Below are 27953 nucleotides of genomic sequence, written 5' to 3'. Positions count from 1 at the left end.
TCAGAATTATCCAATAAAATTAAAACCAACAAAGCCTGCTTTCAACAAAGTGAAGTACCAACAATTCAGTTTCTGTAAACATAAAGTATTTTGTTCCTCGTCTTCCATCTTAACACCCCCCAAATAACTGGAGGCAAGAGCTTCTTGAAATACAGACATTTAAAATTAGCTATGAAGGGCCACACCCTAGATTAAGTGGCAGAACTGAAAATACAAACCAAAGCAGATTTTGGCCATTTAAACCTGCAGAGTCGCTACCAAATCTACAGCGGCTGACGGCACAACCCCGTCCGCAGCCAGAGGGCAACCTGCTCATGTTCGTACAGCTCTGAACTCTGCCCAAAACCTACAGTAAAAGCTGGGATGTTCCCATTAACGCCAGCAGAATGATGGATGGGATCATAACTCCCATTTAAATTCAAGAGACTTAAAATAGCTGTAATAAAACCAGTAAACTTTTAGAAAAATCAAATTTTCAAGGACACGTATCAGCATATATAAAGACAGAAGTGATCATAAACCGTATGTTAGACGAGGTAGGAAATAGTAAGTCATTTCAAAACCCAGTTTTGCCCATATATAAAAGTTCTGGTTGTTTCATTACAATTAATAGGAAAAAATGTTTACAAAAGCCAAAGTTTTAGGCAGTTAGGAGCTTTGCAAATTGTTGCAAGATAGAATGATACATGAACAACTCAACCTGGGCCCCGACCTTTTTTTAAGGACATTCAGTTAAGCGCATTCCAATCATAGTAAGTTCCATATAAAAAACCTGCTCTGACACATATAATCAATGAGATGTTATGGGCATGCATTGTTTTAACTTTATATTTACAATGCTTATTGCTACAGTTAAGATTGGATTATAGCTCTGATTAATATTGTCGTATTTTCAACCAGAAGATTTTTATGTTCTGACTTTACTGTGGGGGTCACATATAACTTATCAAATTTGCTAATGATATGTAAATGAGATAGTTTGAAGAAAAAAGGAGTGTTAAGTAATAGTTTTCTAGCATGGTTGCTCAGGGTGATCGTTTGATGCTTGCTCATCTTGCCTCTGCCATGCTGGGGCTGTGAGTAAGAACGAATGTGTCCGTATGTTTTGTTCTCAGTACTGACTCTGGTTTTTAGCAAGAAAGTTTCTGCTCTGTTAACACAGCTCCCACCATCCCTCTGTGACTGTTTAAAGGAATGACACAACAAACAACTAAACTAGAAACTGATTTTGAACAGATTTCATAACCAATTGCTTCATGAACAACTCAAAAATATATATAAAAAAAAAAATTCTTCTAATTTTGCAGAGAAGTTCCCCAGAACTTCTGAATCAATGTGTTTGAAGTTGGGGGAGGCAAGTATTTGATTTTTACCTTTCTGAAACCACACTGGGATTTTCTCAGAAAATAGTAGCAAGCAAAACTAGAAAAAGAACATTGTTCCTTATTAATACAACAGCACTCACAATAAATACATGAAAAGCATGTTATTGCATCTTCAAAATCTGGCAGAACGCCAGATAACGCCAAATGAACTGGTTTACAAGGACTGTCTCAATTCTTCCTTTGTATGCCAATGCTGTACAGCGAGCCAGAGCAGCAAGCCAACAGTAAAATAATGTAAAATTCCCAAATTAAATATTGGTTTGTAATGCGTGTCAACGAGAGCAGCCAGTTAAAACAACGAGCCACAGCAATCCACAGCAGGGAGGAGGACTGCGGCTTCCCGCCCTCCTTTGGGCCCACGGAGGATGTCTCCGCAGAGCTGTGGACAGGACGAGTGGTATGTAAACAGTGTTCAAAGGACTAAATTGGAACACGATGATGATGCACATTTCGTGTCTCATATTCTCACATTAGCAGCGGAATTTGCCTCTGACACTGCACACATTTCACGTCTTTCTGTACAACAGCAAGACATAACAGACCCTGGGAAAGGACATTTTCAAAATAATAATTCCTTCCAAAGCATGGTGCAATTTCTCTTTCCATTTCCTATCAAAGATTAAACAGTATCTTGAAGAGTATTCTCTAAAGTGACTGCTCTAAAGCTAAAAAGCTTCTTCAGAAGGTGGTTGTGGTGTTCAGCTTCTGTCCTGGGATTTCTGAGCTTTGTGGAACCCCTCAGAAATCCCAGGCAATGGACCTTGTGGCAATGAACCTATGGGAATCCATCCCCAGTTCTTTCTATACATCTTATTATCTCTCTAACAGAAAGAATTCAGGAACATTTTGTTTGTTGAGCTGCAAAGCAAAAAATAATGAACCAAAGCACTATCAACACCTTCACATGCTGCCTTGGTGTAGCTCTGCATTGGCTGAGCCGCTGTGATTAAAAGCTAGGAAAAAAAATTACAACCAAAAATACTTTCCGCTTCCCTTAATGCTGTCTCTGAGCCCACGAAGTCGCCAAGCTGAAGTAATTTCTGAATTTTGAGGGCAGGAGGAAAGGCGTGGGGAAGGAGTGGGCACCTCCCCGCACTCCCGGTCTGTGCCACAAGGCACACAGGCAGAGACGCTCCTCGCTACCGTCCTCACTTCTACAAAGCATATACAGAAGGTCAGGTTTAAATTCTAATAAAATTAATGCAGATGAGTATCAGATTATTTACTTACTACTGTCCTCTTCATCTGTCAGGCTAGATTAATTATCAAAAGGAAAGGCTTGCTTCATAGGTGAACCTTGAAAGGTGAAGGTAACCAGAGGTCTTAATACTACAGCAAGCACAACTCGTCAAAGTCGATAAAAAATTAAACTCAAGGAAAACCTGCCTGTAGGAGAGAAGGCAGATTTGATTTTTAAAGACCAAGTTAGTTTAGCTACTGGCTTTTCAAGTGCCTTATCCAAATCGCACCGTACTCCTTCCTCTTTCACACCCCTCTCCCGTAGCACTTGAATGCTGTTAACTGAACAAAGCGACTGAGATGTGCAGCTGAAGTGAATCACACTACAAGATACTTCCTGAACGTTTTATCTTTTTTAATCTACATAACAGAACATACCACGCTTAATCTCTCCAGAACACACTCCTGCCATGCAAGGAAGGCTTCTGACCGGGCAGAGACCTGCTGCAGGTGCGGGCAGGGGGACAAGGGGCCGACGCTCTGGCAGCGCCGCCGTCAGCCGGAGCGGGGCCGCCCATCCAGGTGCTCTAAGAACACGCCGGCCCATCTGCCAGGCCCTTTGTCAACTAATGCAAACAGCTACACAGGCAGACAGTTTTTTCAGAAGAGCAGATGATAAAGCATATGAGAGAAGCATTCTCCTTCTATTACCATTTTAAAACATCAGTTCAGACGGAGCACCAACTGTGCAAGGGCAGAGGTCTAAATTAACGTTGAAAGACCAACTCTTGAGAAATTAAGGGGAAGATATTAATGAAGATCTAACACTTTGTGAACTTTTTCCAGTGCCATTACAAAGTGCTCCTACACCACTACATCTCTTTGCTGTCTCTGATAGCTTGCTGACACATTGGGAGATTTAAATAATCCGTGGCGCTACAGGAGAGATGCCTATGAGCAGCCACGTCCTTTTCCCCCAGGTGCAGCACGGCTCCTCCAACCCCCAACACAGAACTGCTTGGGGTATTCTGACCCCACTATGACAATCCCGGCACCACAAGCTGAAAGCCACAGCCTCTCACAAAACCCAAGGAATAAAGAAACCTAAGCGTTGTGACAGCAAAAGTAGATTTCCAAAGATGAGCGTTGTTACAGGGGACATGGGTGAAAAAGAAAAAAAAAAAGGAACAGGTACTAAGGTCCTCTGAGTTTCCAGGCTCTCTGATGGTAAGTACCAACGGCACTGCAAAGCTGCTTTCACTTCTCCCCTCCCAGGAAACCAGCAGAAGAGGCATTGAGTCTGCTCGTGTGGGCACCCCGGAGAGCTCCGGCAGTGCCCGCGGCTCGGACGCTGTGGGAGAAGCCCGTAATGGCTGCACACCAATTTTATGGGAGGAAAAAAAAAAGAGAGGAAAAATGAGCATCTACAGACTGAGACCAAAAGCATATTGAAATGTCCGGACAGCCTTGAAATTCCGCTCTTGCCTCCTAGCCCTGAACTAGAGCCGATGCCGCACCTCCTGGCCGCCCCTGCCCTCCGCTCCCCTGCAGCACCTGCCCCAAAGCCTTGCCTCCACCCGGGCGGGTCTCGCCAGGACCACACGCTCGGGGCAGCAGGAGAAGGATGCTCAACCTCGCCCCACGGGAAATCAGTACAAATCCAAAAAACCGTGCTTGCTTCGACAAACACAGGTCAGCCTGTAACACGCCACATGCACCAGCAAGGGCTGTTTCACTCCGTCTGGCCCCTCGCTTGGGTGATCCCAAGGTCCTTTTCAGCTCTGCCTTCATGCTCCTATAACAGACTGCAAGTTCATGCGTGAACATTTTAAATCTAATTTTTAAATGTCAGCACAGTCACATTTCAGTACCTCTACTATTTCAATCCAAGAGGGCTATAATGCTGAGCCTCATTAGACCCTCTGCTTAGATCCGACACTGAATTCCCCAGGACTGGATTTCTCAACACGGCTGATTTTTTCCCCCCAGTATTTCCTTAAATTTAATCCTTGCTTAAAAGAAAAGTTCCACTCCTGATTCCTTCTTTCCAAAAAAGCCAGCATTTGGTAACATGCTGCAAAAATTACTTAAGTTGCGACTTTCCCCATCGACCTCTATCACAATCAGATACTTTTTTTTCCCCATCTGTAAGATAAATCAGAGAGACCCCAGCTCCTAATCACCAGAGGCATCCACACCACATCACCCCAGCTGATACTGCAGGCAAACTGGCAAGTACCCAGTAAGCTCTTAATAAAGCATTTGGCAGAACACACAACCTCACTGAGCAGTAACTTCCTCTTCTTCCACGTGTAGCACATTCTGCCCAACATTCTTTATGGCTTATTTATTACCCCCGGCTGTTAAGGAAGAAGAAGGTCACTCCTATTTGTTCTTAAACACCAAATTCAGCTTCAAAATGAATTAGTATTCAGACCAATAAGTAATTGGTCTGAATACTAATCAAGACTCCAATATAGATGCACCAGAATAAAGTGATGCCCTCTTGCACTTTCTCCCCTTCCATTCTATCCTGCTCTTTCAAATTACCAGTGAATGGTCATTCAATTATAAAAATAATACCTGTGAAGTCTGAGAAAAGCAGCTCAATAAGCCTCCAAAATAAAATAGGAGCATAGCTATAATAATGAATGCAAGTCCTATGTCAGCTGAATGTACTTTTCAGCTACAAGCAGTATCTCTCAATTTCCTAAGACTCCATTCTAAATCAGTTACCCTTAATAGACATTAAACAGCTTAACTAAAGGGAAAGCAAAGTACATTTAGGTCACACTTGGGATCATTCGAAGGTGCTGCATAGGATCTACAAAGATATACAAACCATGGCTAAGCAGGAGTAACAAAAGTCTTTAAAAAAAATGAAAGATACCTATTATAATGTACTGGGAGGCTCTTCAGTGCTCTGTGCTCTGGAAGCAGAGCTAGCCATACGGTTTATTGTCCTCATGCAGTATCTCTTGGTAGATTGAACAATGGCTGTTCAGAGTTAGTAGACATTTTAAGCATAAATTTCGTGGTAATAACTTAATAATCAGTCAGAGACGTATGGCAGCAAAGCCAAGTCCATCAGGGAGCGTCACTGTTCGCCCAGATGCGACAGAGCTGGGGTGCTCCCTCTGAAAAGCAGATGAAGCAAGTGGAAGTAGCTGGCTTTTCAGTGATTTGCAAATGAGCTTCAGTGCATCTGAGAGATGCCCTGCCGGGAGGTGACGGACAACCTCTTTGGTCTCACAGAACATGAAGAAAGCAAACAGCTGTCAGCTGGGAGCCAAACAAATACACGTGAACACATTTTAAACCCTGAAAATCCAGCTGCTCTCTAACAGGACACTTCAATAACTTACATCGCAGTGAAAAAGATTCAGCTGTTCAGCAGCGCTTCGCAAAGACGCACCTTATTGAAGACCCAGATCTCCCCATTTACTGTTGGCCTGGGGACGCCGTGTCCATTGTAGTGGAAAAGTACCCGCTCCTCCTTGGCGTTTCGACGCAGGGATGTACACAGTTTCTTAACTTCATCCACCGTAGGATCAAGACTCTGCTTGTACCTGGCCTAGTGACATAAAATGTAAGATAATCATTTTAAGTGTAAAAGCAAACCTATTTAAGATGCAGGCACCTAGTTAAGACAGAAGCACATATATAAATTTGTTATGTTGGAAAAAGAAAACACAAAACATTTCCTGTAGAGCTGAATAAACAAAATGTGTTTGCTGCTGGTGTGTGGGACTGTGCACACACAAACAGTAACAACACAGGTTTCAGTGAGTTTATCGCATCTCTGAACTCCAATCCATTTCACTCGGGGATTATTAACATTCAAAAAGCCTTAGGAAGGTCAAATATGTTTTCAACATTAGCCAGCCTCAAAAATAACCCTGCACAATTTCCTTAATCCTCCAATTCATACGCTGTACACCTCCAGTGGAACGAAATTCCCTCTTAAAAATTGTATACATCAGATACTCTGTAAACCTCAAATCTCATTCGAAAATGTTCCTTCCCTCCCATCTGGAAAAAGGACACAGCTCTTGCTTCAAGCCTTAAAAGGAACAAAAATACCAGACTGAAGGGTAGAGAAGTTCACATAGCTATCCTTCATGGAATAAGAATAGCAGCAGCCTCATCCTCCTCCTAAGCCCCAGCTAGTCAGTTCCCTTTTTATTAGTAAGACAGATAGAACAGAAACCTGGCCAACACCCCTGCAAACATGTTAAACCTAGACGGAGAGTCTCGCCTCTTCTAGACAGACCCACAGCAGACACTGAAAAATGTTATGGCAAGAAATTTGTCTTCAAAAAGAAACACGGCCAACTCCTTGCAGCTATATTACGTACACTATGGGCAAACTCATTTTCAGCAACGAGTTTACTTTGAACTTGCAGATCTCACCATCCCAGCAGCTCATCACCACTACTGGTTCCATCAGGCCATAAATGTGACCATGGCTCAATAGTTCTTCTCTGCTCCTCACATATGAGGCACAGAGAAGACTGCTGACTAAATGTACAGCAGCTTTACAAGTAGACTAGTTACCTGCAGATACTAGAAGAGACTACGGAAACCTACAGAATTACAGAAAAATGAATAAATGTGCAATCAGCAAGTACACAACAATTTCATTCAGCGTTCAGTAATAGATAAAAACAGGAAAGAAAAAAATCAAAGCAATGTAGCATAACATTACTGCACTTTTAAATTAAGTTAGCAACTGTTAGCAGTTAAGATCAGGCACCAGGTCACACCAGACTGTATTGCACCCCCCTCCCTAAAGAAGGGTTATGAATATAACACCTCAAACAGTTCATACTTTAAGGTAACACCATTCTCAAGATAGAAGTGCACAAAATTTGATATTCACACAGCTGGGTAAAAAAAAAGAAAACTGCTCAAGAGCCCTTGGCAAGTGACCCTTGCTTTTGGAAAAATTTTATATTCAATATCATCCCAACGCTGGCTGTGGACACTATGTTATCATTCCTGGCTATACAGCTCTACAAACACGTAAATCAAAGCACATTTCTATGTTTGAGAAAAGAACCCAAACTGCTAAAATACCTCAATACTTCAGAACATTTTTGCCAGGCTAAGTTCAAGATGCCTGTGTAGTAACTAGTCTGTCATACTCGAAAGTGCATTTTTTTGAAGCGAGGCCAAATAATAACAAAGTCTTTCAACTGCCCTTTGAAGGACAAAAGCCTGTTTCTTCCTCTCTTCTCCAGAACTGCAGAGAGAGACTGAGAATCCAGAATCACAAAAAAAATTAAAGCAGATGTATTGAAATAAAGAACCAAGTTTAAGAGCAGGACAACTACATACATACCTCTACAAAAATCCACTATTGAAAGCCTGTTTATAAATCAAGTCAAGGTCCCAGAAGTTTGGTCTTTTTAGGTTTTCTTCTATGACAGGCAAAGAAAGTCTTAAAATATCACGGTAAAAGGGAATGAAGCGCTTGAATATAAAAATGGTTTGCTTATCTATGAAGCTTGAAAAACAGATATCATGCTGCTCAATTAATATTTAGCATCTCAAGCCAACAGGCAAGATGGATACAATGAACGGCGTTGTTTACATGAGTACAACAACGAAGAAAAGCAACCAAAAGGAGAAAAAAAATATTGAGAAAGAACCAGTGATCTGACACACTCATCCTTTTTGGGAACTTCCGCACTAAGTAAAGATAAGAGGCTATATTAATCTTAACACGGATCCTCCCACACCTCTTTCTCCTCTCAGTCTTGTTATGAAGGCGCTGATTTGCAAAAATGTGCACCTTAAATCACGTTCTGCCTGCTGGCATCTTTACAAGACACTGCAACCAGAGCGGGTGGTAATTTTTCAGCTCCTTTTTTTAAAAGGAGAACACGCTCATTCGAACACTTCTCACGTCCTTTTAGCATAAATATTAAATACAGCTCGCAATTAATGGAGGTGAATTCATACTCTAAAACTAAAGCCTGTAGATCTAAAGATCCAAACTGTAAAATATCATTTGCGCATTGAGAAACACAAAGCTGAGAGGAATGAAAAGGAGAGGAGGGAGCCTGTAAATAAGCAGACAGTCTTAGTCCTACCTGTCAGCTCAGGACTTTCAGGCGTGAGTTTATTACACACCATTCATGCACATATGACAAGAACCAGTATCTGAGTAACAAACTAGACCAGGTGGTGTCTTTTTTTTCTTTTTTTTCCCTCAAAAATATCTTCAATACTTTTTTCACGGGTCCACAAAAAATACCAGGAGTAGTAGTACATAAATTACACAAAATGTTCAGGGCTTGTTCATCTGCTTGGGGTATGGGGTGTTAATTGTGGGGGGAGAGGAGGAGGTTACTGTTTCCAGTGATGCTCTGTGGGACAGGGTGCTATTATTTTTAATAACTGCTAAAAACAAGGTCTCTTTCCGGGGCAGAACTACAGAAACTGAAGGTCTTTGAGAAGACTGCAGAGAAACAGCTTAAAAACCTTGCTGCCCCACGGGCTGCCACTCCTCCCCAGTACCAGAACGCACATCACCATGACCAGCTCTGCGGGGTCCCATCACGAGGAGCTGTGGTCCCGAAGGATTCACTGAGTCAAGACTACCTTTCCTTTCACAGTATGAAGAAGCATCTTTTAAACACAGTTTTAGTTCTCACATGAACATTTTGTATTTTAGCATCACCACCTTTTGATGAACGGGCTCCTTTTGCCACCCTCCCACACTTCCTTCCGTCATTATTCATTTGTAATCCCTGGCGAAGTGCTGCATCCCTTCCCTTCTACTTCCAAACAGCTGCTTTCAAGCAGCACTCAGTGCAAAAGGTAACAGAGAGCCCGACCAAAACCCTTGAAAGGTCTGTTGGGCTTAATCTCGGCAACTTCTGTTGACGTCGCACAGAGACCCAACCAGGCTTCACGTTGTTTCCCCTTTGTCCTTATCACCCACTGGCCACTTCCAGATTCTTGCAGCATCTGAAGATCGTGCTGCCCCTCCCTGCCTTCCATTCGGTGTTGATGGCAGATATTCTCTGGTGTTTGGCACGGAGTCTTTGCTTCCTGACGCAATTACCAGACCAGACAATCTAGACTTCGATTCCTCTGCAGCTGATGCCCAGCTGTACCTGTTGCTCCCAGCTGATGCTGCAATCGTAGCATCAGAGCTGCCAAAAAGCCCGACCGGAGCGCCGTGATGGACAAGCATGAAATTGCTGACGGTGATGTCAGCTGGCTTTCTGGTGTGAATTTGATTTTCTGATCACCTCAGTGTCTCACTGAAGATCAGGCTCCTGTCAAAAGCAGTAACTTTGTGGCAGCCTGGTCCACACTGTCCTCATGATTTTACTCATGCAGGGATATATTAAAAGTTTTGCTTGTTTATGTAATATCGCCACACTTTTATGAAACACTCATTGGTTTATCCAACCTTTTTCCTGTATATTTGTTTAAAAATACAGGTACTATGTTAATTTTTAAGACATCTTCAATTTTCAGTATGCCACAAACTTCTGGACTGACAAAAGATTGTATTGACAGAGTTGCAGGAAATTGGAGTTTCAATAGAAAGTTCTGGCAGCCAAAACAGGAAAAGATGACACTTTGGGGCTAAATACCAAGTGCATAGCTAGATGTTTTTGCTGTGGATATTAACATTAACTATGCTTAATGCTGAAATTGAAAGTGAGATGGTTTTGCTCGAAAGCAGTTATGATAATCACCTACTGACACACTCAGAATCACTTTTTCCAAATTATTTCCAAATTTCCTAACATAAAATCAAAACAATGATCTTTAAGAGAGAAAACACGGATTCTCTAAGGATGTGACCTATTGAAACTGTATCATTTCCTTATCCAAGATGAGAGCACCATTCTGGCTATATCTGGTTTGAAAACTGTCGTTAGGATCTACACCAGCTCCGCGTCACCAGCGCGGGGCTGACACCACTCCTGTAATTAGCAGGTCTGGGAAAACACCGGGGGAACTGTCAGCGGGCAAATAAAGCAGAGTTACAGCTCAACAACCCAGCACACTAACAGGGCTGCCCCGGTGCACCAAGGCTCAACCACAACACAAAAAGCAGCAGCAATAAAGCACAAGCATTGTCCCATTTGCTTTGTGAGGGATTTAGTTCTTTCAAAGGAGAAATAGAACACCCACATGTTTACTGATTAGCAGGTGAGAACAGTAACCTCTCCAAGATGAGTCTGTCTGAAGGGGAAAAACCAATTCACTGTGTTCATCAACTTCTATCCCACTGGGAAATGCCAGTATGTATTGGCTGCATAAAGGAATTCCCACAGTTCTGTGAATTTTCTGCTTAAATTAATGGCTCTGCTTTGGAAACTTCACCTAATTACAGGTTTTTTTCTTTTACTTTGAATGGGGCCAAAACATAAATCAAACAATGAGAAGAAGTCAAAGTCGCAGGCCCCCTTCCCAGGACATCACCACGCTCCGCTCCGAAGAGCAGGGCCTGCAGCAGCTCAGCGGTTTGGTGACAAAGTGCTTTTGCTGTCATTTGAGAAACCACAACCCGACTCATGATCTTCCAAACCGGGGTGCGCTCAACCCTGCCAGATGCTGAGTTCAGGAAACTCACCTCAAGATCAGGTTCTATAAAAAGGAAGAAATGCAGAGTGCTAATTTGAGAATAAGTGATTTAAATTGCTGATGTTGCTTATCGATTAATGGGCAATGGGGAGGAGTTTTGGAAGCCAGGTCCTGTTTCCCTCATCCTTGGCACGCACCAGCCCAGCATGCATGCTGGAGCACTATGGCGTTTCCATCAGGAGATTAATTTTTTCCCCCCTCAAAAAATGACAAGGATAAACCTATTTTCTCATCAAAGTTACAAAACTCATGTCCTGATCTTTCATTTTCCTGCAGCCTAAGTCCTCAGCCTTGGTTCCAGAAAGACTCCACAAGATGTAGACCACAGTGTGTGTGTGATTCAGTGCCAAAATAGCAACATCTAGGACAGAAAATATGAACTATATGAAAAATTTATCTGTTGGCATTCATAACCTCTGCTATTTACAAGTTATAATATTGCCCTCTTTTCATTCAGCATTAACAAAAGCCTAAAGTCACTCACTTTTTGTCCCTAAGGTGCCTCACTATACCTGATGGGCATAACTTCCATAAAAATAAATTCCTACTTCATTTTTTACAACTCATATTGGCACGTGATCCCCAAATTGCTTTCCCTAGTAACTCGATACTGCTGAGGTGTGATGCTTTCGGTGAGCCCGGGTTGAAGAACGCAGCTATTCCCCAGTCATTAACTGGTGTGTAGAGCTGTAAGGAAGGTAAAGAGGGCAAAACTGGGCTCATCCGAGTGGAGAAAAGGCACCATCTGCACCAGGTCAGAGGGTCACACTTAAAAGTTAAGAAATTCTCAGACATAACTTGCTTAAGGAGGATTTGAGCCCCTTAGCATTTTGCAGATTAATGCTACAAGACTGTTTGGAGTGGGGTCACAGGGAGCAGCAAGAAACAACTCAAGAGAGGCGGCTAGGGGGTAAAATTACGCTGGCAAACAGCGCGGAACGGCTTGAAATTCACTCTGTAAGGACTAAGGAGGCTCTGCATGAAATCACAGCTCTGTTTCTGTTCACATCTGCCCTGCTCTCATTCCTGTCTCTCCTCAAAGGGATCAAGATCACCCTTACCATCGGACACACGGACAGGTAAAAGATTCCCCAAAACAGGAATGGGTCTGGTAAGACAGCTCTGCTCTTCCCGAGAGACTCACTGGCACTGCTGCTCCATTTATCACCCGAAGATGTGTTCCCAACTTATCAACAGAAGAAATTACTCCAACATTCAATATTTTATACTGAAACTTACACCTCCTTGCAGATGAAGCCACGTGCATGATCCTACCCGGAATTTATAATGAAGTAGAAAAGTTTTATTTTGCTGAAGATTTAAAAACAAAACAAAAAACAAACAAAAAAAAAAAACAGCTATCGCGTGGCAAAGAATCCCACATGCAAAATAGATCACACAAAGCAAGAAAAACATGGTTTCAGAGTTACTGCTACAGGTAAAATAAATAAAATAGAATCAATATAGCTGTAGCATTTGAGCTGTTAAAGTTCACTATAGAACCGTCAGTCACTATGCAGGATACGTACAGTGCAATGAACTGCTGGGTTGCCTGTTCTGCACCCTGCCATCTCATCGCTTAGTCCTGTATAATCTTGGGAAGCAAGGCTGGGCTGGATTTCATGAAGTAATCTAGTCCCATCCCAATTATCCTGATGCAAAATCAATGACATCGCATCCTTCCCAACAACTGGTCATCTAACCCGGGTTAAAGCCTCCCTAGGGCAGATGCCCAAAAGCCTTGCAAGGCAGCGAGTGCTGCATTTCCCCTATTGTTATAAATATTTTTTCCTAACATAGCCTAATTCCTCCTTATAATGATTTATAACCTTTTCTGCTTTATTCTTCAAAGCAACTCTGCTGTTCAAGGTGAACTTCTACGTAAATGGGACATCACAGGATGTTGTGCAGCTGCTACACTGTGACTTGGATCAGATTTGAATCCCAGTTTCCAAATGCAGAAAATACATTAAACCTGAGACTTTGCCATGCACACAGACAGCCTACTTAACGTGATTTAATTAAAAGGAATCAAAGCAATCTAATTATTCCAAGAGAGTGGTTTTTTGGAACAATGCCCAAATTTGAAAAACAGAAATACAAAAAGCCTTACAAAGAAATAAGTTACTAAAAAACAAGAGTAATGAAGCCAGCAGTTTCAAGGGCCAAAGATGTGCAGGCTTCACGCTACCTCTTTTGGCTGCAACGTACCAGAGCCTCCAGCCCAGCACACGAACCACTTTGCCACTGCTCAGGGGATCGAGGTCACCGCGCCAAACACTGCTGTTGCTGCTCCACGAGCCGGTTTAGCCAGCGTGGTCTGTGAGGATAGAGCAGAACGCCCGGGGAAAAAAGGGGGCAGAGGAGCCCTAATAGCAACTCCAAAATGACAGGAAAATTGTTACAGTTTGATAAAACTGACTGTTAAAGGCTAACATTTTGAGAACACTGCTCAAAGGGATGCCAGTGGCCCTGGGGGAAGCGGGCCCCGGGAGGGAGCAAACCCTCACTGCGCCGTTCTCAGGAAGCAGCACAGTAACTTCAGAAAGAGATTGCTTCCAGCACAGACAAAAGAATTTGCCCAAGTCAGGGCAGGGGTGTTCCGGGGGTTGATACCCCACTCTAGTCTCTGCATTCCCCAGTTGCTCCCTGCCACCTCTCTGTACACACGAGAATCTCAGCAAGTCCCAGGACTGTGACACAAACGGTCCCGCCGCGAAACCTGACAGCAACGCCGGCCGCCGCGCAGCCGCGAGCCCCGCGGGACGCGGCCCTGCAGCGGCAGTTATGGTAACGCCTGTTTTCACAGTCGGAGAATTCAGACCAGCATCTTATATCCAAAGAATAAAAAACCCCGCAGCCAGAGAGGCTTCTCAGATGTTTGAAGACCTATTAATGATGAACACTAAAAATCCTGGATTTAGTTTTCCTTAAAGTGAAAAGATAAAATTGAATTAATTCAAATTTCATCTTTTATGGGGCAACTGCCAGTTTGATGCAACATGTTCCTCCGAATGTCTGGAACAAACTCTGACTTAGACATATAAAATAAGTATATATATGTCAAACAGTTTCACAGACATATAATTGGACGACCATGTTGTGCCACACAGCAAAGCAACACGATTGATGTTTTACTTTTCTAAAACTATTTAACATACTGGAAGCATACAAACCCATGGAAAAGAACATTGCCGAAATGATGGCACTAGTCTTCCCAAGCAAAGTATAATTCATTCAAAGACCGGTGTTACAATTATTTTATTTTGCTTAACACATTTAAATAGAAATTTTAAGCAGAATAACCATGCAGAAAATTAAAAGGCCCAAGAATGGGTGCATGTGTAGGAAAAAAGAACTATAGAGAAGACACTGGAGATCACTGGAGAAATTTAAACCTATAGCACACCTACACGCATGTGCTTCTAGCTTGATTTTCATCCTTGCCTAAGAACTGTGCCAAGCTGCATCGCCATTACAAAAGCAACAAAGTGGAGAGATGAGGACGTCTCCTCTTTTTTGCTGTCTTTGAGCTCTTCACCATGAAGACTACCTCAGTGTACCACTATTATTCCAGTTGCTACAATTTAAATTTTGACGAAATCAAATCATCTTCATCTATGTCCCACTGCTTTCTTTTCAATACTTTTATTAGATAATAATGAGCAATTAAGGAGCAACAATGCACATTTGCAGTGTTTTCACACGATGCTCAGCACTGAATGAGTTAAACTACACAATGAGAACCTTTGTGCTTTCTTATCCTGTGACCTTCACAGTGTAGCATAAAATAGCTATGGTAGTAAAAACTGAAATAAGTCCTTTCTAATTGAGTGACCAGTACATTAAAGTCTGATTCTGAATTACAGTACGGGGAAAAGCAATTCTAATCTTTCAGCATTGCTCTAGGCTTTACTTACCACGTCAGCAGTACCACAGAGCAGGAACCATCCCATTAGTAGTACAGGATCGCAAATGGGCTCAACAAAACCTTCCAAAAAAGGCAATGTGAGCCCAACTCTTCCAGAGCACCGCATTTTTACACCGATGGGGTGGGAACATTTTGTTACCTTCAGCCTTTCTGAGAGTTCATTACAAGACTTTAAACGGAAGACTCTTCCTAAGCACAGCAGGTAAGCCGACAGAAAAGCCACCTGCAGCGGCAGCGACAGAAATAGCGCTCCTAGCTCCGAGGTACACCTAAGTCCCGTGCCTCCCTCGGGATCCAGCGGCTCCCGGCCGGCGCTCGCCAGCCTGCAGGAGCGAGCCCCGGGAACGGAACGGGCGCTTGCTCCCGCACCGCGAGGAATTCTCTCCCAGGACTCCGCTCACCGAGGCTACAGAGGCCTGGAAATCCTGGCTTAAGTGATTTCAAATAACTCGTTTAACTATTAAGAACAAAACCTTAGGGAAAAGGAGAAGACCAAAAATAGCTATTGCTTATAATAGAGCCAAACTAAGACAGGGCATTTCAAGCATACAGCACACAGATAAGCTGCTGGCTGGTTTTAAGGCATGCCTCAAACACTAATCCTCACTTAAGGAAGCAGCAGCACGGGAACAGCAGCATTCAGACTCGCACGTTAACAAATTAAACTACAATAGGAACAGCTGAGATAATTTAGAAGAGAATAGTGTTACCATCATTTTATTTATTTTTAAAGCATTCTAGGAAATCATCTTGTAATGACATGCAGGAAAATCAAAAACAGGGTCAAAAAATTTCAGTAAGCTCCTCAAAAGATTTAAATCATATTCTAGTGCAGTAGAAAGGAAGCTCAGTGATTTGTGCCATCTTTTTTGTCCTTATAAGGAATGAAACTTCAATTTTATTGGTTTTGACTGGATGCTCAAATTCACCCTTGTTTCCATTTTTTAAAGGTCACGTTAGATCTCTTCTCTGAATATTCTGAAATTCTTTGCCATCACCTCCAGTCCTTTTGTTATGGAATTTTTTGATGTTGAACAGAAAGAAGACAAAACCCTAAAGCTCCAAAATGCAGACAAGCTTATGTATGCATGGAATTTGGGCAGTTACCCAAAAATCAGATAAATCACAAGTAATTTGACAAAATCACATAAGCCTGTGTAAGGGCTATATGGCCCATCACTATTATTTTGCACTGGGTAATATCTTTCATCAAGTAAGAAATCTGTGATGAACACAGACCACAAAAATGTATTTTTATAATTATAAATATTTACAAATTGTAAGTTAATTTCTATGAGGAAACAACACACCGTACATCTAGCAAACACTGGATTCACAGTTTCCTAAACATCCTTCTGATTTCCTCTGTCTAGTTGGAAAAAATTAAAAAGGTTTAGCTGAGGCTTGGCTCAAGCTGAATCAGAGATTTGCCCTGGTTTGCTGCAACCCAAGTTTGAGAAACACGGGGCAAGAATTGTACACTAGCTGCAAGGTATCACTCTGCTTTGGGGGCTTTTTGGTTGCGGGGTGGCTGGTGTTTCTCTGAGCCTGAGAGTTTTTTTCTCCTTAGGAAGGTTTTCAAATAAAAGTTATTCCATCACAAAACATAAGCAAGATTTAAGACTGATTGCCATTTTGATTTCTGGTATTAAACCCACTTTAGATGAATCAACATTCAGATCCGTATTTCAACTACCAATAAAAAAATCTTTAATTATATCTAAAAGGTGGGTTCCAGAGAATTTAAAAAAAAAAAAAAAAATCACAAGATACACATGGGCTAGCACAAGAATGTGGAGGAAGCTCATGCACAGCATGGGTAGCTGTTCCAGCTGATCCGGAGTCCCGGGCTTTGGAAAGCGCACGGCAAGGTTGAACTGAAGCAGAGAGCTCGCAGCTACAAAACCGACCCATCCACCGCCATCCGCCACAAGCAGCGAGATCACCAGACCTTCCACATCCCCATCGCATCTCCAGAGTTACAGAACACAAAGTGTAAACTAAACTAACTCAAGTATTAAATTACTGAACTTTAAGCGTAGAGGGAAACCTCAGTTTCAAACTGCCTGGGCATCAGGAAACGGGAAAGCAGTAAGCACAACATAATTCTTTTTAATGAATCCAGAGGAAATCCAGAGCAGTCTGACATCTGTGCTGAGCACACTGGTAGGAATAACAATAAACAAACCAAAACATGAATAAACACCTTGGGGAAAGGTCCATTTGGCATCTATAATGAGAATCCATACTTTTTTTTTTAATCAGACTCTTATCTTTTAGAGTTTTTGAAAGAAATCAAAGAGCATGGAGGTGAGAGAAAGTATCTTTTTGATATAAACTTATTTTGATTCCCAGAAAACATTTAGCAAGATCTTAACACGAGATTTAAAGGAAAGTCCATATATAAAGACGTGCTTATAAAACAGGCAGGTGGGTGGGAGGATCATTAATTTTGTTTGCGGAGGGCAGTCACTGTGAAGTTCCAAGGGGATCAGTTTTGTAGCCCAAATCACCCAACACATTAATAAATACTCCTGAAAAGGGAGTGAGCAGAAATATGCCAGTCCGTTGATGACAGAGGGTTATTCAGAATTACTGCAGGCAGATCCAGTGATCGGGAGTGTTTCAGCAGCCGTACAGAAGAAGATATCCAATACAGACACATTTAAAAGTTGTGCAAGAAGAAACACCATTCAGATTTTACAGTGTACACGTTGTGATTTTACAGTGTGCACTCAGAAGCAAGATCCTGGAAGTGTAAAGAGCTGTTCTGTATAAACATCAGCCCACTAGCAGTCATGAAAGCAAGTACAGAGTAAGAAATTGTTAGGAAAGCAACAAAGAAGTCCCCAAAAAACACTATGCCCCTGCAGAGCAAACACCTTCATCTTGAAGATGGCCTGGTTTGGTATTTTTAGGTGTGCAATGGCTTTCACATGACGAATGATTAAATGGTCTAGGATTCATCTGTCAGACGGAATGATACAGAAGCTGTACCTAACAGTGGCCTGTAAAATGAGAACCAATTATGTTTTTTTCATTTTGTCTAAGCTAGCTATTATATCTTCCAACACTAGAACTAGGTAAATTAAAATGAAAATATCCATTGACATGGTTAGAGCAAAAGAACAGAGACACACTGCTTAACTAAACACTGGAGAGACAAGCACATCCCTGCCGCAGGACCCCACTGTTCAATCGCTTCTTTGAGCCATTTTAGACTTTTCAGCATTTATAAACCCCTAGAAGAACAACATCCGCAGGACAGTAAACCACCGCGACCCCACCCCCCGCTCAGAAAGCCATCAAGCATGTAAGACACAGGCTGAGGTTCCCCGTCCGCAATGTTTTCAGGCCCCTGCGGTTGGCCAGGTGCCAGCCAGGGTCCTGGATTAGAACCCACCCAGCTGCACCGCTCCTGCTCGCCAGTGCAGCCCCCGCGGTCCAGTCCCGTTCCTTACCCAGGGAGCTTTTAATCACTTCTTCGTTATCCACCTTTGCTCCCTCGGGAGTCCTGGCAGAGACAGTGCTGAGACTATCTAAGGGATAAACCTCTCCCCGGAGCCTGAGCTCCCCCAGAGCCCTCTGACAGCTCAAGCACCCCGAGCCGCTTCTTCCACAAATTCTTCCAAACCACACTAACAACTCACGTTCCTAAAAACTTTCACTACTAGTTGCTTCATACCCACTAATTTCTTCTCAATTAACTCCGTTACCGTGGACTTTTCACTTTACCCACACTTCTTTCCTTTTCCTATATATGACACTACGTTGGCCTACTTCCAAGTCTTCTGATGTTGAAGTTGTTTTAGTAAAAAAAAAAAATCACATACTTCATAACAAAAAATACTTTGTTGTTTGGTTCTCTTAAAACCATTATTAATATCTCAATACTGTGATTTAATTTTAATATTTACTAAAACATATCTTTTTTTCTCGCATCAAAGAAAGATTTAGAATCCATTCAGGATCCTAAATTTATATTGGCTTTGGAAACGCATCAAAGAAAAGACAAATTTAGAACTGTACAAGAACACTTTTATTTCTGCACAATTTCACAATAAATGAACCATCTACACAGAAAATAATTCTTTCATGAGCAGTAGAACCAAGCCAAATTTTCCCCAACTTTTCTGCTCATTTTGGGATTTTCTATCACCCAGTCAGATGCAATCTCTTTCTGAAGGTTTGGGTGTTAATTGTGGTTTTCCTTCCCTCCCCATACGTAGCTGTTACTGTCTGGTAGGAGCTGGGCTCAGGCTGCAGCCTGTTCCTTAGCTGACCAGGGGAGTAACAACACGCAGCTCGTCTCCTACCTCCACCCAGCTATTTTCACAAAACATTTAGGACAAATTTAAATTTTGAATTCTCAACTCTTAAAAGTGGTGTGTGATGTGTTAAGGTTGCTGGGATGCAAGATGCAACCACACACGGCAAGGTTTTAAAAGCCTAGCTTCCTCCGGAAATCAAGGCAAAAATATATAAATCCTTGGAATTCGTGTAGCAACATGCTCTGCACTACCTCATTACGCGGATTTGTTTAAAATAACCCTTACTACATCAATAAAAAGTATGTCTTGTAATAAATCTGGATCCTTTCTCTAAAGGATATCTGACATTTTAGCCAAAAGCATTGTACACTAACTTGCACAGCTGTTTTCCACATCCACCCCAAACAAAGAAAACTGCAGCAAAATGGTAGTGAGACAGAAATCCTTTCCAAGCGCCACATGACCTTGAGTCACTCCCAGTTCACTGTGGAGCCTGGAAAGGAGAGTGGTGTGACAAGTTTCTCCTAAAGTACCTGGCAAACTGTCTAGCACAGAACTTGGCAGGAAGCCTGCAGCCTCACAGAGGGTTTTCTGAATTTCACAACATTTGCACTGATGCAACTTTGCTGTTCATTTCCTTGTGCTTGCGAACGCAAGTGCCAGAGCAGGATTTTGCTGCACCGGGTCAGACTGCAAAACACAGGTAGCAGAGAAGTAAACAGCTGCAAGAGCATGTTAAGTGGTAACTCCAGAGATCAATTCAGCAATGTAGGAAGCGATTACAATTTATACCTACTATCAGTCGATTGTAAATTCAATTGCCTGTAAACCCAAGCTGATATGACCACAATAACTCTTGGGTTAAACACATGCATGCAAATACTCTGAATATTTTGAAACATATCTACAGACTCCAGGCTTCTTTATTGGTTGTTTTGTTTGTTTGTTTGTTTTTTTAAAAAAAAAAAAAAAAAACAAAAAAAAACACCCACACCTATCAGGTGTTTTTATTTTAGGTTGTGGGCACATGAAATCACCCTGATGTAAACTGATGAGGATTAATCAAAGATAATAAAAAACCCTGAATATTTAAGTACAAGAGAGTATGCTGGAAAACCCAAATTGATGTTACAAGCAACTTAACCTGGTTAATGCAGGCCGTGAAAAAATGTTTCTGATAAAATTGTTAGTTATTGCTAACTTCAAAACTATTAATTACAGTGAAGACATACTGTAACTTGAAGATACTTAGGTTTAAATGCTAAACTAAGCTACAAAGACTCCTGCAAGTCTAAGGCAAGTCCTCTGTAGATATTTGGTTGCATTTTAAAAATCCATCTCAATCTCCCACCTGTTAATATATTCACAAGCAGCCCAAGATTTAAACAACTTAATTTGCTAGATGGCTAGGACAAAATCCATTACTAAAGCTAAACTATAAGGGTGGAATGTTTATTTGCTTGACTGTAGTCAGCAGTGAGTAACTTTACCTTTCCTCTGCAGAGTCTTTGACCTTGCTTTTAAGTCCAATGTGAAATGAATTCTCAAGTACCTAATCCTCATTGTGTGGATTCAATATTCAATAATAATTCCAAAAAAACACCTTTGAGCAGTCTTTTCATGAGAAGGGATGTTGACAGGGAAGACAAAAATCAAGACTACTAACCTTGGATATCTGCTGCAATAGATCTAGGAGGCAGGTGTTTTTCTCAGCAATTACAAGCTTCTACACATTACAAGTTTGCTCCAAGATTTATAGAAATTCTACCCACCAGCCTACCCTGTGTAGTAAGAATCTGTCCCTATCTGTTCAACTAAAATAAATGTTCCGAGGTGGCAGCGTAAATAATTGTTTGTTTTTAAACAAGGGGAATTGTAAAATAACTTAAATCTGCTTCTTATGTGTCAGATCTCTATCTTTAATCTAATAACAGTTTGATGGCTTCAATGGGTCGCATCACAAAATGCTCTAACAGGATTTTAAGTACATACCAGGACACATCTTTAAAACCTACTTAGTCAAATAACGTAACTCCTAAGTAACAGTGTCATTTTAGTACTATTCCTTCTTGATAATCTCTATTTTAAGAGCTCTTTAAAGATTCAGGCTCTGCATCTTCTTGTTTCTTAAATATAAATTTAGATATTACTTGGAACCCAGTTTAGGCTGCAAGACCACAGCCTGGTGCGTAAGTGAATTCTCAAACTGGTTTTCTTTATATTCTAGTCAAAATGCATTGTCCTCAACAGGAGGGACCACTATCCTGTATTCATGCTAGGACAAGTTGTTATATATAGAAGACTATATATAGAAGACTATACTTCTTCTCAATACTAAATAATTATTTAGTAATTTCACATTTTCTTATTATTGCAAAGTAATTTTTAAATGAAATGATATTCAGATTAACGAACACCTTAATGAGTCAGAAGAAGGAAAAAACAATCATTCAGAGGCTTATGCTTTAAGATCCATATGAGAGGAATTAAAAACAAAGTATTTCAGGCTTTTCTCATTCTGCCTTAGAGATGAGCAGGAGTAGAAACAAAAATGTAAATAGTTTTCTTTATTAATGCTCTTAAGTTATGCACAAAACTCTGATGTCTATTCAAAAAGAAGTGTCAGTTGTCTAATGCAATATCATTTGCATGTCCAAGCTTGCAGTGACTGAATCCTTCCCCAGTGGGATTTACTGGCTAACGAGCGCCCGGGTCGATGCAAGTGGATCTGCAGAAGGCTCCTCCCTGTCTCTCATCGCCAGTGGTTCACTACTCTCCACGAACACAAAGACAAGGTATTTTTAAGTAGGTCACACAGGGGCTGGGTGGTAATTACAGAAAAACGTTAATCAGATTTGAGCAGGCAGAGCTGCTTATCTCTTTCAAGAAGCCTTTCTAACATCAGGTCTTTCTTCACATCTTAGGACAAACTCACATTAAAGAGTACAATGGCCATATGAAAATACCCTAGAATACATAAATCCTGCTTGTCTGCCAACTCTGGCCTCATGTCGATGGCAAAATACAAAACAAAGCAGAGAGGAAGGATAAAACATGTGAATGGATCTTATTGTCAGAAGACTACGGGAAGCACAGCAAGAGCGAGCATGGTCACTGAACGACTGCATTCAAACGGCGGATTTCAAAACTAGCGGGAGTTCAGCAGCCGGGTGATAAAGCAAAGGAAGAGCATTTTGGAGGCAGTGTCAGGAAGTTCCTCCTTGGCGAGGGCGGCCCGCTGCTCCTGCAGAGGACGAGCTGTGTGAGGCGGGGAAGGCAGGCGAGCGGCTGGCCCTTGGTGGCCCTGTGCCCGCAGCAGCCCCCCTGCCAAGCAGGCCTCACCGCGCGGGCGTCGGGGAGGCTCCGACCAGGCCGCCCCTCACGTTTGCAAGGGGAGCTGTTTAAAGGGTGCAGAAATGGCGGCGGGGCGTGCTGGAGCCGCTGCCCTGCAGCCAGCGGGGTCTGCTCCCCGGAGGGAGCACAACCGCGGCAGGCGGCGCTGCCCAGCAGCCGCCGGAGCAGTTCGGTGATTTTGAAGACTGCCGCTTTTCAGAGGGGTGCGCCAAGCAGCCAGAGTGCCGCGTCACGTTGCTAATAACGCGGGAAGAAATGTTGTTTGCTTGCAAGTTAAATGTCATTTTCGTTGTGGCTCAGGCTTCTCTTTCTAGACTTCAGCGACAGCTTCCCCTTTGCCCCATCCCCTCCATTCAAGGTCACCCCTGCCTGCAGCATCCAAAGCGTCCAGCAAGCTGGCAAGACCCAGAGGATTTTCCCACTAAACTGATTTTGCAAGTTCCTTGACTTAGTTCCAGAATGCCAGATCACTGCTGGTCGGCAATGCATGAACAGTTCCGTTCACAAACAGCTTAATGCCACTTCCTTGTCTTTACAGCTTCTGAACACACTTCTTCACATCACTTCATGCCTGTAACTATTTTTTCTTTTTTGTGCCTCATTTTTCCATGAGAATCTGAGAGAAATCAGCAGTAAGTACATTACTGCTGTAATTTTGCAGTTTCCACTTTATTTTTAGTAGTGTGTTAAAGATTTATCAGATTATTTTCTTCTCACTATCAAAAGAATTAAAACATGCATTCTACCTAGACCAAGTCCCAGCATTGCAGCAGGGAGCTTTCCGCTTGTACAGCATACTCCCAGGTCCTTTAGTTAGCACTGCTACAGGAGATTTTGTTGATGTGCAGGTGGTGCAGCTACTCCCATGCGGAGGCAGTCACACCAGCACTGCCTACAGGCACACAGCTACAATTCAGGCTACAAACTCCGGGGATCCTACGCAGTGGCTCAAGATGCTAAAATCTCCCCAGTCGTTCATTGTGACTCCTCACGATGCAGAGTGCCCTGACTGCAGAAGAAAAGAGGTGGCCCAGTTCAGATCTTCCAGCACAAGAGAGAGTAGCTTCAACGCAATGCATCTTTGTTGATGGTTTAAACCGAGGCTCCAGTCTCGTGTGCTGCCCTGCCAAGCTACGCTGTGGATGGCTGGGTTGCAGATCAGAGAACTACCAAAAGGAAAACTATGTCAGATACTGCTTAATTTGCCCCCAGTATTCTCTGTATTCACAAGACATTAAAAAGTGGCTTTCATCATTTACCACACTTACAATTTGTGCTTTTCTGGCCAAACTACCAGTTCTTCTAGAGGGATATTTTGTGAAAACAGCACAAGACTAACAGTCAAACTCAGAACGGTGCCACAACAGTTTTTCAGATAGAACGAGAACGTGAGTAACTAGTTTTGGCAATTATACTTGTTGACCCCTCTTCTACGGCAGGCTTTTTCTTCTGGGAAAAAATGCTGGTTTATGCTGAAGATAGTTGATCTTTAACAAGACAGCCAAGGATTGATACAGCAAAATTTTGCAGAGCCTGAAATAGCTGCCAAATTCAAGAGGCTGCTGGGAAATAAAAAACAACAAACATAGTCCTCTTAGGAAAACCTGGTTTTGTTAAACGAGGTCACAATGTCTTTTTTTTTTTTCCCCTTCATTTTGTGTTACATGTTCTGACATCTGCAGAATAGGGAGACCAAGTACAAGCTTTTCCATTTTACATTTTCCCCTTTGGAATTCTACAGTATTTCTTTTGCAGGAGCAATTAGTATTTGCTGTTGTTTTAAAAGAAAAACCCTACAGAAATAAAGGAAAAGTATGACTCACAGAGAGACCAATAATTAGGTCATGTGTTCAATTAGTTTTCATGCTTAACTAGCTACTCTTTAGGAAATGCTCAACCTTTGATGTGCAGCAGGCAACTTACCAATTAATTAGGCAGAAGGAAGCAATGCAAGGAATGAAACCTCAGAAACCGTATCAAAGCCCAGAGATATCTAATGAGGGAAACAACAGCATCAACAACGGAAAACATGCACCAAAAGGTAGAGGCTTTAAATTATCTGTTTCAAGTATCTTAGCTGTACTTCCTTTGAAATTATGAGCAAACTGTTGGGAAGCAGACTAGAAGGGAGAAAGAAGCAGCCCCGTTTGATCAGAAAAGCATCCCTATTTCCTTGAAGGATTGCTACAAAAAATATAATCTACCTATATTGTATGAGATGTCTCCTCCAAGACCATCACTCGCTGATGGATGCAATCTGCAAGAGGCATCGCACGACATACAATATTGGATTAAAGAAAAATAGGAAGACCCTTTATTTAAAAACCTGCATAGTTAAGCACAATGGGACATAGGAAATGCCAAGAGTCTTAACCTGGCAGTAGCAACTTGGGGGAAAAGATAATATATAACCATAGTTCAACTAACATTTCTATTAATGCCACACATTAAAGGAACAGGCATGCCTATTTGGGATTAGTACCAAGTTTCTCAGTTCCCTTAGGCCCACTTCAATAAAAAATTGCTGCAATTGCTCCTCCTTGATTATGTCACTTCTTTGAACTTAGTGAAAAAATGGGTACAACCACATAAATTAAATGGGCTGGAAAGACCTAAAACATGCCTAGACCTGCCAGACTAATGAGTTCAGATATGTTACTGCCTGTCTCTTATTAAGTGCCACTAATGTAAGCAATGGAGCATCAAAAGGAGAACTGCATAAGGAACAGAAGCAAAATCGCTGTGTGACAGTGTCCACACTGTCATTAACACATCATCCTCAGTGACTAGGGATGCTACAGATGCAGGCATTATCAAACACCAATATTTGCTTTCAAGCCACACTTCCCAAAGGCTTTCTAGAAGTTTATTTAATCTTGCCTTCTAGATTTCTCTAGTCCTTCTCCTGTCTGGGATTTTCATCCCTCTTCATAGCTCTCCTTCACTCCAGGAATGTCTGTTCAGGTGGAGCTATAATAAAATACTCACTACTACTTCCATTAGACAATCAAAACAGCGAAGATGACTGTTTTAGCAAAAAGTAGCAAGAAGAGGAAGGGAAACAACAATGTAGCACTTGCATTAGAAAAATCAATACTGTAATTGACTTTGTTTTATTTAGGCAAGTGGGTGTAAGAGGAAAAAATTCTCTGGGATGTTTGGCTCTGCTGATGTTGGTAATCACAAGGGAAGCAGAGAAGCCCGAGAGCTCCTGTACAGTTTTGCAGGATCTCCGAACAGTTCAGAGTGCCTCGCAGCTCTGCACCTTCCCGGCTCACCTCCAGGGCTCTCCAGGACCGGGGCCCAGAGCCCGCTCCGCCAGCGGCCGGCGCTTGGCCATTGCGCCACCGCCGCTGCCTGCAGCGGCCAACAAACACTCACAGTGCTGCAGGGGTCTCCGGAGCTCCTTCCCTCCCCTGAAACCTCCGTAAGCATCAGACCAAAGTCAGCCTTACATATAGCAGAGAACACAACTTTCCCTTTCTTCTAACCCATCCATGGTCCTCAACTCTTGCGTAGCGTAAGTAAAGCTTTATTTTCTGGAACAGTCCAGCTTAAAAGGATACCGGTTCCGCTCCAGCCCTTGGCGTTGCATGGCAGCAAGGCTGTCAGGGTTCCTGGATGGATCTCGTGAGCGTGCCGACTGCCTACTGCCTCAGCTCCAAGAACATGCTGTTTGTAATTACTCTCTAGATATCTTCTCCTCCAGCTCTACTATTGCTCTTCCTTGCACCTTCCAAACCCTATTTCTTTCTGTAGCCTTTAATGCAAACCAAGTTTACCTACAAACCTATGCTCTGATCTGTTCCAAACCTATTTCTCTCAGTATATTCTCTTCCACCTGGTGATTGCACTTTCAAAACTTGCCACTTGCTTCTTATTTCTACATTGTGCCACACTAACAACTACCAGCACATTTAGAGTCAGCCTTCTCTCACACTGAGACCCTATCGCATTGACTGCCATTGCTTTACTGGCTCTTTGTAGCCTCCCATTTATTTGCACCAGCCTTATTTCAGACTGGGAGCTGTGCAGCCGTCATTTCCTTTTCATTTGTACAGCACCTGGCTCAACCAAACCCTCCTCCGTGGCCAGGGCTCCTGTGTGCTGCAAGAGTACAGTTAAAAAAGAAAAAAAAAAAAAAGTAAGGCATCCTTACCAAAACACACCCAAGGACCCAGGAAGTCACAAACGCCTGTTTTGCAGAGGTCCCACAGCACCACATGGCACAAACGCTCAGGAAAGGAAGATTTTAAAAAACTTAAAACATTAATTTTCACTGAGACAAGTTTCCACTCCTCCAGTGTTAAGAATGCAGTTCATCAGCAATGGAGGAATGTGAGTGTCTCAGAGACAGCCTTCTTAATCTCAACTCTACTCAGGGAAGAGTCACGAACAGCAATTTTTGACATTCCAGTGGCAGGATTGGGAAAGTTTCTGTCAGAGAGTAAAGAACAGTACTGCAAAAAGCACCTGGTGTAGGAGTGCCACTGGGATTCATTTGGACTAGTAGAAATCACAACAGAAGTGACAGAATTATTGAGCAAGGTGAGAGACAGGAAGAAAAAGTCCTGTCAATTTTTTGGTCAGTTTAGAGTTAAAGAAAGAAACTAGTCAAAAGCCATAGCAAACCAAAAGAAAAAATTTTGTAATTTCATGCAAATTTAATAAGCATATGCTCCAGACTACTTCATACCAGATCCTGAATTATGTAAACCGTGCATCACTCAACCTACAGTTCTGCCTTTGGCTACACGGCCCCATGCTCAAAGGCACACACACAGGAATGGAAGCGAAGGAAACTTTACGGTCTAGGGAAGGCTAGAAGCCAAGTAAAGAGATGTCCATTATGAGAAAAGGTGAGGGGGAAAGAAAGAGAAGCTTGGCACCCTTCTAAGAACAAAGCCAGCAATCACAGCTCGACCTAATCTCATAGCATTCTGTACAATACCACACAGTGATCAGTTTACACGGCGTAACTGGTGCTTTTTATACAGAAGTAGCGTAGCTCAGTTCAGAGAACTCCAGCCAAGAGGATGCAGAAAAACACGCTCTCTCAAACCAGTTCACAAGAAAAGGACCAGCCTGCTGTGCAGAGGAGCAGCAGAACACTGAGCAACACCTTCATCCTCGCCACTAACCAGCTCTGCAGAACGTTTTACAGCAAAGGGCCCACGTCCCAGGCTCTGCTGATCAATGGATGTAAACTGGGACCTA

General features: G+C 42.4%; 1 protein-coding gene across 4 annotated transcripts in view; it reads right to left on the bottom strand.

Annotated features, from left to right (window-relative positions):
* The window catches only part of RPTOR (regulatory associated protein of MTOR complex 1), a 156551-nt gene that overhangs the window by 106920 nt on the left and 21678 nt on the right, over positions 1–27953 (bottom strand). For all 4 annotated transcript variants that reach the window (XM_042802519.1, XM_042802520.1, XM_042802521.1 and 1 more), the window contains exon 4: positions 5980–6138. In XM_042802519.1, the coding sequence (XP_042658453.1) occupies positions 5980–6138 (159 nt within the window). The remainder of the gene's footprint in view (positions 1–5979; positions 6139–27953) is intronic.

This window comes from Tyto alba, unplaced genomic scaffold, assembly GCF_018691265.1.
Source record: "Tyto alba isolate M040663 unplaced genomic scaffold, T.alba_DEE_v4.0 Super-Scaffold_39, whole genome shotgun sequence".
Classification (NCBI taxonomy): domain Eukaryota; kingdom Metazoa; phylum Chordata; class Aves; order Strigiformes; family Tytonidae; genus Tyto; species Tyto alba.
This window is presented reverse-complemented; position numbering and strand designations above follow the sequence as displayed.